Here is a 17,618-nt window from a genome sequence, read left to right on the forward strand (position 1 = left end):
AAGCCAGGAAAGAGTACAGACAGGTGATGTATATGCTGATCCCTCTACATGGGAATAGCTCTGAGACTGGATGAGACATGATAAATCTTGTTAGCTACAGAGTCCTCATGATTTATTATTACATGCCATCCTTTCATATGACATGGATAGAGATTTATATTACAGTTTGGTTATGTAGTACAAATGGACTTATAAAGTTGACAGATGTCTTTTACCTGCTCAAACATAAAACGGAAAATCATCTTTAGCTTATTTGAGCATACCAGGCACGCACTACATACTTATGTTAATACAGATATCTATGTTACCTTTAAAAGTTTCTGTATTTTCAGAAAAAAAAAAAAAAAGGACCAGACACCAATGAAGGCAAGTTGCCCAGGTGATCCAGCCTCTCAGAATGCCTCTGTTGCAGTTTGCCCAAAGTTCTGCATTCAGAACAACTTCAAAGCTGCTGAGATTGTCCAGCCTCACAGACTACTCCAGCCAGGACTTCAGATAAGCTCTACACTTTCCCATTACACAGAGTCCAGACAAAAAAATAATACAGCTAGCTCTCCAGGACCTGACCATTATCCCAATTTTTTCAGCGTCCCCTAAAGATGTCATCACCCCAGACAACAGGAAGTCTAGAGAACATGATGCCCACATTCCCAAGAGGTAGGGTGGGTGGTTTTTATAGTCATTCAATCAATTATGGGTGTTTGTCATCATTTGGGGGAGTTATTTGCAAATTGTTACTAGTCATGGTCAGGCAGGGAGAAAACTAAGCAAAGTAGGTTAAATTCAGGAATCTCTTTCTGAAAAGAAAAAAGGAGATATAGGAATGATAAAATAAAAGGTAGATTATTGAATCTACTTTTAAACTAAAAAAAAAGCAGCTACTAGTCTCAAATATTTTCCATTGGTATGGACTTTTGTATACTGATACAAATTTAAGGTTATTTTTTGTTATAAGGGATTTATGTTGTTACTCTTGTTTAAGGTATTGCACCTATGCAGCTCATTAAAACATGTAAAGTTCTAGTTCTTGAAAGCTATTATTATAAACTGCTTAGGATAATTAAATATGTAGGTTAGTAGTCATCTGTAACAATGAAACTTGTAGTCACGTTAGGTATGTTTTCAAGATTAAACAGATATATTTTAGATAGACAGACCTACAGGATATGGCATTTAAGGTGCTTAGAAGCAGAATTGTCTGAAAAATCCCCTTCATCCACTTCTGGTAAAGACTTGTTGACAGGTCTGCACAAGGAAGCGGGGGCTGGGGGCTGGTGGTGCAAAGGCAGAGCTTGCTCGCATGCAAGGCCCGGGGCTTGATCCCAAGCATTACCAAATAAATATATTAACAACTCGGTATTATTTTAAATACAGTATTTTCAGACCTTTACTTGCTGTAAACAGTAAAAAGTGTACATTACAATTACGATATACTACAATATATAAAAAGGCCATCTGCCAAAAATAATTTTACTATTTAACAAAACAAAGTACCACCTGAAAGTGGTTCTTTTTTAAGCTACATGTTTTCTCCAGAAGAAGAAAATCTTTTGTTCCTCACATGGGAAAGTTAGGTACACTATCTGAAAAGGAGAATTTTGTCAAAGACATTCTCTTAGAGAGGAGCAGTTGGGGATCTGCCATGGGAGTTACATTTTCTTTTTTCTCTTCTTTTCCAACACGCCTGTCATTTTCCTCTTCTTGGCTGACACTGGGCTGTTATTTCCTTTTGCTGGCTCCTTGCTGTCACCAGTTAAATCAGATTTCTTTGACTTAGGTCCTGGTGTTTCTTCTTCCTGAATCATGTCACCAGGTTCCTTTTTGATCGTTTTGGGTTGTTCTTTGTTTACTGAAAACAAGAGAGACAAGAGATGGCACATTAAGGGTTGTTTCTCACTCTCCAGTGAAGTTCAACAACTCAGGAGAGAGCAGACTGCTCAGTCTTTCAAAGGACTGACTGAATTTACCAGGCGAGGGCTCTGTTGCTGGAGGAAGGCTCGCTTTGTCATCTGTCGCTCTGTCTAACCACACTCCAAGACACGTCAGCCTGGCACCAGTGTTTACCTCGCACAGCAAAGATGGGGGATCTTTCTGAAACGGAAGGGGAAAACCTTATACTTAACCCGGGGGGATTTTTGGATAACAGCTTTTCTTTTTCCATACTGAAAGAATCCTAATTGAAGTTTTATTATACCGTATGTACACAAAAGATGTTTCAGTCAGTGCCAGAATGAGTGTGCCACACCGGGCGTCACAGTATCCACGCACAGTAAGGTGACCCACCAGCGCTTCTGTGACTGCTGACGAAACTGCCCAGTGAAGCGTCTTTCCTAACACAGACCCTGTCAGCTGACGTAAGCCTGTATTTTCCTGAGCGTGCGATAGCACTACTTAGAGGCAGCTGACTACCATGGTGAATAACTGATCTGACTAGGCTGTTCACAGCCAATTTCTTGAAACTATAAAATTCTAAGGACACAAACTGTGTCTTATGTAGACAAGTCACATCTGCAGGTTGAGATTAGACAGTACTAAACTAAGACTATAAGGAGACTAAAGAAGGGAATTCAATGTTTGATTATCTGGTTCAAAATTATTAGTAGTTCTATAATTGATCAAGACCTTTCAAATTGTTTTTAATGGCACTCTTTTTTTCTCTAGTTTTTTTTTTTTTTTTCTTTTAAGTTAAAGATGACCCAACACACACACACAAAAGGCAAGGGGCGTTAAAAACAAGCCACATTTTCATGATGGGAAGGGCAACAGGAGGCCTGAGATCTGATCTTCATCAGCTCAAAGCCTCCCAGCAGCTCTGTAGCAACCCCAACTTTAAAACTACCAATACAGATCAGGACTGGAAGAGATTTTAAAAGCTTAAGGGTCTATGTTTTACGAATCTCATTAGACAAACAAACACTGTTAACTTAAAGTAACACTTTAATACAGTAACATTCTATTATCACATAGTAATTAACACAGTCAAGCTTGCACTGCAGTGTGTTGACACGGGGAAGACACTGACCTTGTTCTGCTTCAGCGCCCACATTTTGATGAAACCATCATTTGATGCTGTGACAAGAACATGATGGTCTGGAATTTCAAAACTGAATATGTCTTTTACCCTACGGTAGAAACATAAATGCCAGAGATCATTTCTTCCAAAGGGTATGATATCATAAAACTGTAACAGTCTCATGCTTTTTCAATGTTTGAAGTGTTTTCAAAGTTTCCAATACACAGTAAGCTACGATATAACAAATGCTGCATATTCCCATCGAACAGTGAGTTATTTTCAGGCCAGACTATGGGCTAAAACTCTCTGTATGGTAAAGACACGTTACTGTCTAGGTCCTAGAATCTAGGAGATGAGAATGTGCAAGGTGAAGCCTGGTAACTCAAGCAACTGCACATCCAGAAAGGCACGGTGCTGACTTCAGGCTCACCCAGAGGAAGAGAAGAGCAAACTTCCCCAACTTCGAGTCTAAGCTGCCTTTTTGTTTCTGGATTGTGGCTATTGCCCAAGAGACCACTCACTTTCCACTGCTGCTGGATAAACGTTTCGAATGGAAGGAAAATCGTGCTATCACCAGGCCTAAAAGCCCTCAAATTACGATTTACCTTAAAATAACATGGATGGACCAGGCACGATGGCTCAGTGGGTAAAGCACCTGGCAAGGAGGCCCAAAGGCTGAGTTCAAGCTCCAGAATCCACATAAATGTGGAAGGAAAGACTAAACTCCACAAAGTTGTCTTCTGACCTCCAAACACACACCGAAGGTGTCCCCCACCCCATACACACATCACAAATGCACAGCACACAATAAACAGTAATAATTAAAACCCCAGAGGAGGTAAAAATGGAGCCCGTCAGGCTGGTCCTGAGGGGGCAATGCTGAGCTGACAGTGGTTCTACAGACAGGCTCCTCAACTGGCCTGCCAGCCTGTTTCCTGTAAGTCAACCAAACAGACTGGGAAGGAAGCTCGGCCAGAGCATCCGCCCAGGTGCCCACTGCCTTACTACAGTGTGAGCCGCGGCAGCACGAGCTCCCAGATGTTCCTCTCATCACTGGAAAAGAATGGTGAAGTAGCACTGTCAGGAATACCTTTGAAACGGCTTTCCTAAAATGAGTTTACTTCCTGAGACTGTGGGAAAGCATTGCCTATACACCAACTGCAGGACTGAATGTTTACAAAGACAGGCTTCTCAAAATAACCATTTCCAGAAAGCAAGAATTAAGACTTATTGGAGACATAGAAGAACACACTGATGAACCACACTAGAGTGCAATGCTGTATGTTATTGCCTTTCTCAAAATTATACTAAAAAAACCAAGCACATAAAGCATCAGCTGGCCTGGATTTGAGAAATCTCTTACTTAAGTGTGGTATGATCCTGGCCAAGTTAATGATCTACTTACTCTGAGACTATCTATCCCTTCTATATACTGTAAGCACTTGGAGATGGAGCACAATAATGTGATTTCATTTTTCCTACTGAGGAAAATAGTAGGAAAAGGGGAAGTAGGCAAAGAGGAAGAAAAAGCATAAGCATAGTCAGGAACAAAGCTCAATATTAATTTTTGCTTTGCTCAAATATGCTTGCTATTCGGTTCCAAGTCTAAGAGTTATTTTAAAAGTGCAAACTGACTGGCCACAGTCACTTCACCCCTCCTGCATTATGAAATCCAGGGAAATAATAACACTTTCCATCATCTCCTTAGGTGCCATGTATAACAGACATGTGACGTGTCTGAGTAACCTTGTTGTTGCTCATAACAGACACAGACAGACAGCAGACACACACACAGATTTATAAAATATTGCCTGTTAACATTCAGTAAGACTACAGATTGCTTTAAAAAAAAAAAAAAATACCTGTTTTCATGAGCTTTAAATTCACAGAGGCACACTAGTGAATTACAGTCAAAAAACCTTACAACTTCTTCATCTCCAGCCACTGCAAGGACAGAGTCCTAGGAGACAGAAAAACAACACTCAGAATGTCTTCAGGGACTACGACACCTCAAAACTTCCACCCTGCTTTCTGGAACTCACTGAAAGAAACGTCACTGCCGAGATCCTCTTTCCATTTGTGATGGTGCCGCTCACGGCCGCTGTGTCCAGCTGATAGACATCCACCTTATTCAGCACAACTACTATATACTTCTCTCCACTTGGGGACCACTCCACTATGTGAGCATCTGTAAGGCAAAACTATTTTTATCTTGCTGGGCACAGTGGCCCATACCTGTAAGCTCAGCACTTAAGAGGCAGAGAAAGGAGAATTGAGGAGTTCAAGGCCAGCCTCAGCTACACAGCAATTTTGAAGCCACACTAGTATAGAGACTCTGTCTCCACAGCCCTACCCCACCTTATAAAGAACCTTTATTTAAAAAAAGATCATAAAAACAGGAAAAATGCATTTTTCCCAAGGGAAAATGGTCTCAATCTCACAACAAATTCATAATACATACTTCAGAAGTTAAACTGCAGACAAACAGAGTTTAAGGAATTACTGAAGCTCATAAAGATGGTATGGCAGAACCCAGATCTAACATAAGAAGAGAAAGGAACATGAAACTCTTGTTCTCAGAGGCCATACCATCTAAGCGGGAAATACACATGTACACACATGTACACAGAACGTGTGAGCATGGGCTGGAGAAATAGCTCAGCAGTTAGCAGCTCTTCCTACTTGCAGGGGACCCAGGTTCATTTCCCAGCACCCACATGGCGGCTTTCCTCAAGCTTCTCTAGCTCCGGTTCAGGGGATCAGACAGTCTTTTCTGGCCTCTAACACCAGGCACACACATCCACATATCTACATGCAAGCAAATCACTCAAGCACATTAAATAAAAACAAATACATTTTTTAAAAATGGAGCTGGAGAGATGGCTCAGCAGTTAAAAACATCAACTTCTCTTCCAGGAGACCCGGGCTTGATTCCCACACCCGCATGGCAGCTCTCAACTGCCTGTATATAACTCAAATTTCAGGGGATCGGATGTTATCTTTTGGCCTCCAAGGGCACCAAGGATTCAAGCAGTACACAGACATACATGCAGGCAAAACACCCATACAAATAAAATAATCAATATGTGAAAAATATATCTGCATATATCCATAGTCTAGTTAGTTATTATAAAATATACGAAACACTCACTTTGTTTTATATTTTTTATAAAAGCTGATCTTCCCTCTACAAGATTCCACGTTCTGCAAAACAGGAGGTTTGTTTACAGCATGATCATCATGTCACTAAGTGGAAAAGAAAAAGCATCACAGGCCTCCACACAGGACAATGTCACTACATAGTACACATTTTAAAGCATCTGCCATTTACTTTGTAGCAATGTTGATAAATGATTTTCTTCAAGTGTGACTAAAGCTTAGCCCTTTCCTGAAACTTTAAACATGTTATCCATTACATTTTCATCTGTTCAAACATTTCTCCTCAGATCAATCTCCTCTTCCATTCACTTTACAGTAACTGAAACATGGGCCCTTTTTTTTAAAAATTTTTTGACAGGGTTTCAGCCTGGAACTTGATGTGTAGACCAGGCTGGCCTCAGATTCACAGAGATCAGTTTGCCTCTGCCTCCTAAGTGCTGGGGTTAAAGGCATGAACCACCTTGCCTGACCAATATAGATCATTTTTACACGAGTGTTATGAAATAGTTTCCACTGATTTTCTGCTTTGCTCTTGTTCTCCTTGTTATCACAATAACTTAAAATGGTTGAAAACTTTGGAAAGATATGGAAACAGTATTTTGTTATTGCTAAGTAAAAGATACATTGTTGTTGGTTGTTTTTGCTTTTTTTTGGGGGGGGGGTGCCATCCAGCTTCCAAACAAATCATACTTGGAGAATTATTCTTACTTAGAAATGCCTGGCCTTAACTTGGCTTGTTTCTTGCCAGCTTTCCTTAACTTAAAGTATTCCATCTACCTTTTGCCTCTGGGCTTTTCCCTTTCTATTCCTAAATACCTTTCTTTCTTACTCTGTGGCTTGCTGTGTAACTGGGTAGCTGGCCCCTAGAGTCCTCATCCTCCTCTGGCTACTTCTTTCTTTCTCCTAGATTTCTCCTTCTATATATTCTCTCTGCCTGCCAGCTCCCCGCCCCTCCCCCCCATCCTTTCTACTGCCTTGCTATTGGTCATTCAGCTCTTTATTAGACCATCAGGTGTTTTACAAAGGCAAAGTAACACAGCTTCACAGAGTTAAACAAATGCAACATAAATAAAAGTAACACACCTTAAAATAATATTCTACAACAATACATTAGTAAAGATATCCTTGGGAATGTATAACTTACCTTAATGTCTTATCGGTACCAACAGACAGAGCCAACTTGCCAGAAGGGTGGATAGAAAGGAAAGTCACATGTCCTCTAAAAGGAAACGGAAGGTTAGCCCTCAGCTTGACTGGCACAGTAAGAATGCCAACAGGACCGAGTGGACTCACTTGTGAGCTTTAATGGACTTCAGGCATTCCCATTTCTTTGCATCCCACACACAGATGAGCCCGTCTTCTGCGCCACTGATTAAGTGCCTGCTGCCATAGAATTTCAGGCAAGTTATGGTGCCTGTGAAAAAGACAGACAGGCAAAAGTATATTCACTTTGAAAACAAATTCTATTTCTGGCTGGAAGTGCTGGAGGATGAATGCAGTCTGGAAGTGGCTCTGCCTAACACACACGAGACCCACGTTCAATCCCACAAAAGCAAAGAAAGCCAGTGCCTTGGCACTGCTGAATCACACCTTCAAAGTTTTAGGTGAAGGAACTGAAGTTTTTCTTATTAAAACTGACAGTTTTCATTTGTTCTGGTGGCTCTAGAAGATTAAACTCAAGAGTCTCTGTGCATGCTAAGCAGGGGCCTTACCTGTGAACTATAAGAATCCAGCCTTGCCGGGCGGTGGTGGCGCACGCCTTTAATCCCAGCACTTGGGAGGCAGAGCCAGGCGGATCTTTGTGAGTTCGAGGCCAACCTGGTCTACAAAGTGAGTTCCAGGACAGGCGCTAAGCTACACAGAGAAAAACCACAAACAAAGAATCCAGCCTTAAGCCGGGCGGTGGCACATGCCTTTAATTCCAGCACTCGGGAGGCAAAGCCAGATGGATCTCTGTGAGTTCGAGGCCAGCCCGGTCTCCAAAGTGAGTTCCAGGAAAGGCGCAAAGCTACACAGAGAAACCCTGTCTCGAAAAAACAAAACAAACAAACAAAAAAAGAATGCAGCCTTAGGGGCTGGAGAGATGGTTCAGAGGCTAAAAAAAACCACTGGTTGTTTTTCCAGAGGACCCAGGTTCAACTCCAGGACCCACATAGCAACTCCCAACTGTCTGTAATTCAAGTTCCAATGGATCTGACACCTTCATACAGACATACACAGGGAAAACACCAATGCACATAAAAAAAAAAAAAAAAAAAAAAAAAAAGACTGCAGCTTTACGTCTATGCAAATGTTCTCAGCATGGTGTGCCATGACTCTTCCTTTCTAAGTACTGAACCACCTATCCAGTTATCACTAATGCAGAGCTGTGTTCTGTCTATGTTCTCAGTTATTGCCATCGGAATTTGTTAACAATGCTATAAAATGTTACTTTTAACAAATTTTCCTTAATCATTTCAATCACTTCAGAACCTTCACTTCCCCTACCAACTGAAGCCTTGTACTCCCAAGACTTGCTCTGCCTGATCAAGTTTAAAGGCTGAGGAGCGCTGGGATGGAAGAACCTGATGGCCTCCTAGCCCCAAAGCAGTCTGAACCAAACCTTTACCTCTGTGGTGCTCTCCAGTCTGTGTGAGGTCTGGCTTTGTAAAAGTGCTTCTGGACAGCAGCCACAGTTCACTCCTCTACAATACATGACCGCTTTTTGCAGAACTGAGGGATTGTAATACTGGTCATACACATGGTCCGCCAAGCCTCAACACTGACCATTTGGTCCTTTGCAGAATATAACTGAAAGCCCCTGGGCCACAATTTCCATCTATTCACCTCCTATTCAACCTTATCAATAATATCCTCTCTAGCAATGTGGCTTCCTAACCTCTGGCCCTTCTGCCCAGGACTCCACCCACTCCTTAGAAAAGATCTTATCTATTGTCAACTACTTGAAACAACAACAATAACAAAAACAAGACTTATACAAGCAAGAGGGGAGAGCAGGAACCCTTGTTCATTCATCCCATCTACCCTTTTAAGTCCTTTCTAACTGTTGAATGTATAACACCTTGTACATTGAGATTACTCAAAGCCTGGCTTCAGCTGAAGAGCAAGACACTTGGCAAAGATGCTCAGGACTATGCTAGAAGCAACTGCCTAACATTCTAACTTAAATCCCACAAACTAATACTCTCAAACTTGAAGTGGAGAGAAAGGGCCCTATTTTAATCTACATTTCTCTATGGGAGGAACTCTGGCTAAGTTTTCAGTACATATTGAATTAATTCTGAGTTCTCCCTGCCTTTACCTTCATCTTCGTTGAATGAAAAAAAAAAACAACAAATAACCAGTCTTTCCACCCCTTGACCTGCCTCTACATTGGACAACTTCGACAGGCATTGGAAACCCAATTATGAGTGTACAATTACTCCTCCTTGGCCTCGGTTTCAATGGCCTTTGTTCCTCTGTATTTTACGCTGGCCCACCTACAGTCTTCTGCGCTAATCATGCTTAGGCTGTAGGTGTATGAGCCTCAACACAGAGAAGCCCATCTACCCTACCTTATAGGACTATGAAAGCAACCTAAGGAAAAGGGACATCTTTTCCCCTTCATCTCTGTGCTGCTTTGAATGGAAATGGCCCCATAGGCTCAAAGGAAGTAGCACTGTTAGGAGGTGTGGCCTTGGTGGAGGAAGTGTGTCACTGGGGGCGGGCTTGAGGTTTGAAGTGCTTAAACCAGGCCCAGTGTCACTCTCTCTTCCTGCTGCCCGCCAGTCCAAATGTAGAACTCTCAGCTACCCCTCTAACACCATGTCTGCCTGCACGCTGCCATGCTTCTTGCCATGACAATAATGAACCAAATAGCTCCAAATAAATGCTTTCTTTTATAAAAGTTGCCTTGGTCATGGTGTCTCCTCACAGCAACAGAACAGTGACTACAACAAACTCACCACTATGATGCACCAGAGCCCCATGCTCTATCTTCTTCTTCATGTCGTAAATGTGAATCGTTTCGTCTTTGCTCCCAGTGACTACAAAGCGACTGTTCGCTGCCACTGCCGACAAGGAGGCGGTGTGGGCGTGGTGAGTGAAGTCAGCCACAGGAGTCCATGTCTAAGAAAGAGTGAAACATGGTCAACACCACAGCCACATCACAGTCCTCTGAAAACAGAGTTCCACGATCCATAAAAATCAGCTAGTGGATCCTGCAAATGGGGAAAAACTAGGTAATCATGCATAGATTAAAGCAAAAAGGGGCGGGGCATGGAGACCTGAATAAGGAGTGGAAGGAGGGGAAGTTAAGCTTGGTAGCAGGTCTCCAGATCTCAGGAATGGAGACTTATATAGAGGCTTCCATATCAGTAATTCATCCAAATGTTCAACTTTTTGTGTGAATTAACTTCAGTAACAACTGCCTACTCTCTCATCTGTATCTATGTAACTATTCCACTATATATGCTTGACTCCACTATGGGCAGCAGAAATAACAACGAACAAAGGGGTCTGTATTCAAATACAACTTTCACTCCAAGGAAAGAAATACAAAACGAATTACTGTGATGTTACACGAAAATAAAAATATGTTGTGACTGGATGAGTACAAAGTACAGAACACATGTGCACACACAGTATTCTTCGAACTGAAAGAGCTACGTGGAAAAGTGTTATTAACCAAGGATGAAAGAAGAAAACAAAACAGCAAAAAACCCCAGCAAAGTTCTTTGCATATGCCTAAGCTGAATCACCACACATCAAGTCCCAAAGGACCACAGTAACAGTCAGTCCTTCCATCAGTCAGGAGCAACAGGCCTCCTTTGAGGCACAGTGGACCTGGGCATGTGGCTTTCTTTCTTCTTTTTTAAAGTTCTCCCTATGTAGCCCAGGCTAATCCTGAAGCCACTATGTAACTCAGGCAAATTTTATCCCTTTTTTCCTTTTTCTTCTTTTCTTGAGACAGGGTCTCACTGTGTAGTTATGGCTGTCCTAGAACTCACTATGTAGACCATACTTGCCCTGGGACTCACAGACACAGACATCTGCCAGCCTCTGCCTCCAGAGTACTGGGATTAAAGGCATGTGCCACCACAGCTGACTTAAACTTTAAACTCTTAATTCTCCTGCCTCAGCCTTCTGAGTACAGACATGAGCCACCTGACTCAACCACACTACAGCTTTATGTCAAACTATTACATGTTTATCCAAATGACATAAATACTATTGGTTACTTTGGTTACTGGCTAGATTTAGAAGCAGCACCTGGTAATGTTAAAAAAATGTGAGCCTGGGAAACACTTGGTGGGCCCTGACATGTTGCATTTGTAAACTCTGTGGCCTTGAGCAGTCTCTTGCCCTGTGAGAAATCTCCCAATTGCTCATCTGTAAAGTGAGAATGGCTGCATCTGTCTCAGGGTAGCTGTGCATCTGGAAAAAGCACACTACAAAGAAAAAGACACTAAGGAAGTACTCAACAAAACAGATGTGTCTGCAATGAGTGGAACGGTTCCACTTTGTAGTATTAGGAGATCACATTTCCAGTCCTGTATATGGCCCTGTTTACTGTTTTACTACCATGTTGGCAACTACCTGTGTTTTCTTATTTTCATACCTAATAAAAATAAATGTCATACTGTGCTACACTCCATGTATTTCTCTCTCTTGTTCACCAGCCCTTCAATCAGGAAGGTTACTAGAGCAGGAACCATACCTCTGGCACTTTTTCACCCTGCCTCCCTATCCACAGTAAATTCACAATAAACAGTGAATTTGTATCACTTTCTTGGTCCCAATCCACCGGTAATATTTTATTAATCAGTGCAGAAACTCAATAAAAGATAAATTTATTTTAATATTCGACCTTGAACAGCTAAAGTCAGCTTAAATGTACACCTCACATTTGCATGTGTGTTGAAAATGGCAGCTTTTTCATGCCCTGAGAATGCATAAGTTTTTCCCCTCTTAATTAACATACGACTGCATATATTTATGGAGCGCAATGTGACATTTCAATACATACATAGATCAGATCCGAAAAAAAAAAAAACGACCTATCCCCTCAACCATGTGTCATGTCTTTGAGCTGACAACATCAAAATATTCTCTAGTAACTACCTTAAAATATACAATTGACTTTTATCAGGTATAGTTAGTTACTAGGCAAAAAAATGAAACGTCATTCCTCCCATCCAACTGCATTTCTGCCAGCCTTAGCTATCTTCTCTCCGTCACCTCCCTACCCTGGTCCCAAACTCTGACAACCATTCATCTACTTTCCACACTGAGACCAACTTTTTCGTTCCCGTCTATAGACACTTTTCTCTACTATAACAAGTAGATATTATCTCATTCTGAAAAGGCTTTACTCTGTAAAGAGCTCACTATCCTCCTGCCTCAGTCTCTCGAGAGCTGGGATTACCGGCATAAGCTGGTCGGTTTTCCACGCCAAGTCCTCCACCAATTATCCACGAAGACCCAGAAGACGCCGCAGTGCCTGCCAGCGAGGGAACCAGCCCGCCCCTGCCCGCCCGTCCCCCCGCAGCCCCGGGATCGCCGCGCCTCACCTCCCGGTCGCCACTCGTCGCGGGCTCGCGGCGCACTGTGAATCCAAATAGGACCTGCTCGTAGCTGCCAGCGACCAGCTCCATTCAGCAACACGCGTGCCTAGCAGGAGAAGCCGGCGTGGAGACCCGGTGGAAGTGGAGGCGGGCTCTTTAGCCTTCGGCGCGCGAATTACACGTCATCACTCGGGGGCGCCCTTTTAGGCGCCTGCATCTGCAGCGACTGAGTACACGCTCGAAGGTCACGTGGCCCTTCTACGTGGAGCTTGAGGAATGAAGCCGCAGGAAGAGGGTCGCATAACAGAGCGGGGGGAAAAAAATGTTGTGGCAAGCAGGCAAATCCTAGGAAGCTGTGAGCTAGGCGGGCCTTGGGGATTGGGCGGGAAATACTCCGCGCAAGCCCCAGTTTCCGGTGCGTCTCTGGAAGGGGCGGAGCCATTTCCGGCTTCGGTGGGCGTTCGTCGTGGAGGCTCCTGGCGTGTTGCCGTGGTCGTGGGTTCAGGAGTTGGGTTTCCTCGGTTTGCGATTATTTCTCGTCGTTTGGAGACAGGGTCTCGCTCCCTCGCCCCGGCCAGCCGCCTCCCTGCACCTGTTTTCCCCGGCAGCTTCCGGTGCCTCGGATGACAAAGCGAAGGGTTCCGCTTTTGCAGTTTAGGGACCTGTCTGTGGACTGGGCACGGTGACGGTCAGGGCTCCCGGGTGCCGGAGCTGCCCGTGTCCCCTCGCTGGACTCGGTGCCCGGTGCTTCCAGCCCGTGTCCGCCCGCAGGCCAGACCATGCTGCGCTCAGCCCTTCTTGCCAGCAGGGTTCTCGGATCTCGTAGCTAGCGAGACGGGCCCGCGGTAGGGTACACTCTGGGTGCGAGATAAAAGATTGTCTTGAGGGAGGAGGATGGTAACGTTCGAAGTGGAAGACTGGCGTTTACTCTAGTGTACACTTCCTCCACCGGTGGTAAGAGGCAGGGAGCAAAGGTTAATGAAAGGCTTTTAAAAAAAATAATAATAATACATTGAGGTTTCCCTAAGTTTTGGCCAGGGGCAGGGATATTTTAGAAATGAGTTTTTCCGAGAACCTCAAAGATCTAAAGCTTACGTCATTGCGGGTGGGTTAGTTGGTGCTTATGTTTCTTTGAGACACGTGTTCTTTAAGGCTACACATTGTTTACATAGTTAACGGGTAAGGTTTGGTTTGAGTATGGAGAAACGATTTCACTTTGGAGGTTCTGATAATCTTTCGATTGTGGAAAGACCTGTGTTCTTCCAGTTTGGAAACCCGCACACAGTCCGGTCGAAACCCTTGTGTTAACTAATTTATGTATCGTCAGCTAGTGCTAATTTTCCTGAGCATGGTGGGGTGTTTTTTTTGTTTTGTTTTGTTTTTTTTTTTTTTTTTTTTAAGATTTATTTATTATGTATACAGTATTCTGCCTGCATGTGTCCCTGCAGGCCAGAAGAGGGCACCAGATCTCATTCCTGGTGGCTATGAGCCACCATGTGGTTGTTGGGAATTGAACTCAGGACCTCTCGGAGAGCAGTCGGTTCTCTTAACCACTGAGCCATCTCTCCAGCCCGAGCATGGTGTTTTGCTTTTTTTTTTCTTTTTCTTTTTGAGACCAGCCCCTGGCTGCCCTGGAACTAGCTCTGTACAGACCAGGCTAGTCGTGAACAAAGAAATCCGCCTGCCTTGGCCTCCCGAGTGCTGGGATTAAAGGCGTGCGCCACCACTGCCGGGCACTGAGGATGTTTTTTAAACTTAATCGTTTTCTCCAGAGAACCACTAAAGTTGGAATATGCCCCCTTAGCTTGAACAAAGTGAGAAAGTCTCATTTCGCACTATACATGGTTTGTTACATTTAACTTCAGATCATACTTACTTTAATGCATAGTAATAGTATCGAAAATTGGGGGGAAATGAGTAAAACTGTTTCAGAATTGTGTGCTGTGTTTACTGTGTTGTTCCTGGAAGCCCCTCCTCCCCTTTGTCTCATTACTTTCAAGGAAATACCAGTTACTGTTGGAGAAATTCGTGTGGGTATTTCTGAAATACCACAGAGGAAATGTGATTGTTAAAAGTTCTTCATCTTATTTCATTAATTTCCCTATCTTTATTAGAGAAAGTTATGCAAAAATCTTCCATGCTCCTGGATTGGTAGAATTTGTATTGTTAAAATGGCTGTATTACCAAAACTAGCCTACAGATTTAACACAATATCAATTTTAATATCATAGTCCAAGAATTTAGAAAACAATACAAGAATTAATATGAAACTACACACACACACACACAAATAGCCAAAACAATTATAAGGAGTAAGAATACCACCTGACCTCAAATTATACTATAGAGCTATAGTGAAAAAGACAACCTGGTACTGGTGTAAAAACAAACTAATGGAGTAGAAGACCCGGAAATAAAATGGCAAAGTTATGCCCACTTAATTCTTGACAAAGGAAGCAAAAACACACTTTTGGGGTGGGGGTAATAAGTTCATTAATTAGTGCAAGCAAAATTGGTTATCTACTTGCAGAAGAATGAAACTAGATTCATATCTTTCAACTTGTGCAAAAATCAGTTCAAAATAGATTAAAGAATTTACAACCTGAAATGCTGAAACATCTAGAAGAAAACATAGGGGATACTCTTCAAGTGTTCTTGGTGCAGACAAGAACTTTCTGAACAGAACACCAAAGCACAGGAACTTCCTACTTACCAACAGGTAGGACTACTTAAAAATAAAAACTTTCCAGACAACAGAGGAAACTATCAGAGCAAACAGCCCACAGAATGGGAGAAAATCTACCAGCTACCCTCCACACAGGTGACTTAATACCCAGAATTTACAAGGAATTGTAGAGATTAGACACCAAGGGCATAAAACTGCTAATCAATTGCAAGTTAATGAATGGACAGTTTTCAAGAAAGAAACAAGTGCCAATAACTATTTTTGAAAGTGCTCAACATCAGGGAAATGCCAATTAAAATTATTTTGCGATACCACCTCACCCCAGTCAGAATATCTATCATCAAGAAACTGGACAGCAAATGTTGGAGAGGATGAGGAGAGAGGAAGCTTTACTCATTGCTGATAGAGGGGCAAATTAATACAGTGATTATGGAAATCAGTTTGGAGGTTCTTCAAAACATTAAAATAGAACGTCCATGTAACTCCACTATTTCACTCCTGGGGATATAGCCAGGATCTCCAATCCTACCACAGAGACATTGGCACCCACATGTTTATTGCTGCTTTATTCACTATAGCAAAGAAACCAAGCTGTCTATATCAACAGATGAATCAAGAAAGAAAACCTGGTGCATACATAGAATGGAATACTATTCAGTTCTAAAGAAGAAATTAAAATTTGAGAGAAAATGGATTTAGAATATTAAGCAAAGTCACACAATCTTAGGAAAAAAACCGTGTTCTTCCTCATGTGGATCATAGCACATAAGAATGTATGATGTAAACAAATGTACATGAAGATACAGTATAGCCTGTAGAAAGGAAAAATGAGAAAGGATGACTAACTAGCAGGTGATGAGGAAAGACTAAATGCAAATAATGGAGGACGGACATGTGAGTCATGAAAGAGGACACGAAACTAATTGTTTTTCTAGTTGGGGTTTTTTGGTTTTGTTGTTTTGGTTTTGGCTTCTTGAGACAGGGTTTCTTTGGTAGCATTGGCTGTCCTGGAACTGGCTTGATAGACCAATCTGGCCTCTAATTCACAGAGATCCACCTACATTTGCCTCCTGAGTGCTGGGATTAGAGGTGTGGGTTTATTCTAATTTTAACTCTCTCGTGGATTTTTTCACTTTTTGTGGCGTATAAGTGCATAAAAATGTGTTTAAAACTGTAAAATCCAATATGAATTTCCATTGAGGTGTATAGACTTTTGGACTTGGTAAATTTGACTGTGTGATTTTTTTTATTTGCAAGTTCTTTATATCAAAGTTTTAATAAAAATCAGCGATAATTGAGATCAGTGAAGTGAAGCAGTTTATGTGAACAAAGCAAACCATGACTTGTCGCCCAGTATAAAGGAGGCAGAGGTGGGAGGATGCGGCGAGCTCCTCGACCAGCGAGGAAGAACGACCACCACGCGAGGATTCTTCTCAGATCACACTTTATTGGAGAACCTCTTGATTAAGGGAGAGTGGGAGGTGAGGGGCCCCAGGACTAAAATGCTGCTGCTTATAAAGGGAATCAGGCAAACGTGCCGTACTGTGATTGGGTCCCGCCAGAATGCGAACATGGGGAGCCACGGGATAGGCTGAGGACATAAGGCCTATTACCATACCCGTGCATGCACAGGTCACAGGACACATAGTCCTGAGAGCATAGCCATATATGGAGTTGTTTACAACTAGGCTACCAGGAGGCCAGCGCCATCTTTGAATGGTGGCTCCCTACAGGAGGAACACGGTTCCAGGCCGGCCCAGGCTCCAGGAGATCCGGTCTCAGCCATCACTCCCTTCCACAAAACAGAAACACCTGGGATCTCAGCATTTGGGAGGTGGAGACAGGAGAGTCAAGAGTTCAAAGCCAGCTTTGATAGGAGAGTCTGTCTCAGTACCCTCAACACACACACACACACACACACACACACACACACACACACACACACCAAGTACACACACACACACCACCAACAAAATTAAAACAAAAATATTAAACACCATGATTTGCAAATTGAGCTGCTTCCAAAAACAGAGCAGGTTCTGGGAACTCCAGAATACTGTAATCAAATGGTCTTTACAGAAAAATGGAAGAGTGGTGTAATTAGCTACAGCTTAGTCCATTAAATAACAACAGTGTTGCCGGACGGTGGTGGCGCACGCCTTTAATCCCAGCACTTGGGAGGCAGAGGCAGGCGGATCTCTGTGAGTTCGAGGCC

At 42.8% G+C, this 17,618-nt stretch overlaps 1 protein-coding gene across 1 annotated transcript; it reads right to left on the reverse strand.

Moving 5' to 3' along the window:
- Positions 1–1,124: 1,124 nt before the first annotated feature.
- On the reverse strand, positions 1,125–12,902 carry Pak1ip1 (PAK1 interacting protein 1). The gene is made up of 10 exons (XM_028867769.2): positions 12,724–12,902; positions 10,117–10,279; positions 7,466–7,586; positions 7,317–7,391; positions 6,165–6,217; positions 5,056–5,201; positions 4,876–4,973; positions 3,023–3,122; positions 1,968–2,091; positions 1,125–1,849 (listed from the first exon to the last, which is right to left on the reverse strand). Exons 1-10 carry the CDS (start codon positions 12,805–12,807, stop codon positions 1,650–1,652), a joined length of 1,164 nt encoding a protein of 387 aa, XP_028723602.1. The 5' UTR covers positions 12,808–12,902; the 3' UTR covers positions 1,125–1,649.
- Between the last annotated feature and the right edge of the window lie 4,716 nt (positions 12,903–17,618).

The sequence above is a fragment of the Peromyscus leucopus genome, chromosome 5 (assembly GCF_004664715.2).
Source record: "Peromyscus leucopus breed LL Stock chromosome 5, UCI_PerLeu_2.1, whole genome shotgun sequence".
In the NCBI taxonomy this organism is placed as follows: Eukaryota; Metazoa; Chordata; class Mammalia; order Rodentia; family Cricetidae; genus Peromyscus; species Peromyscus leucopus.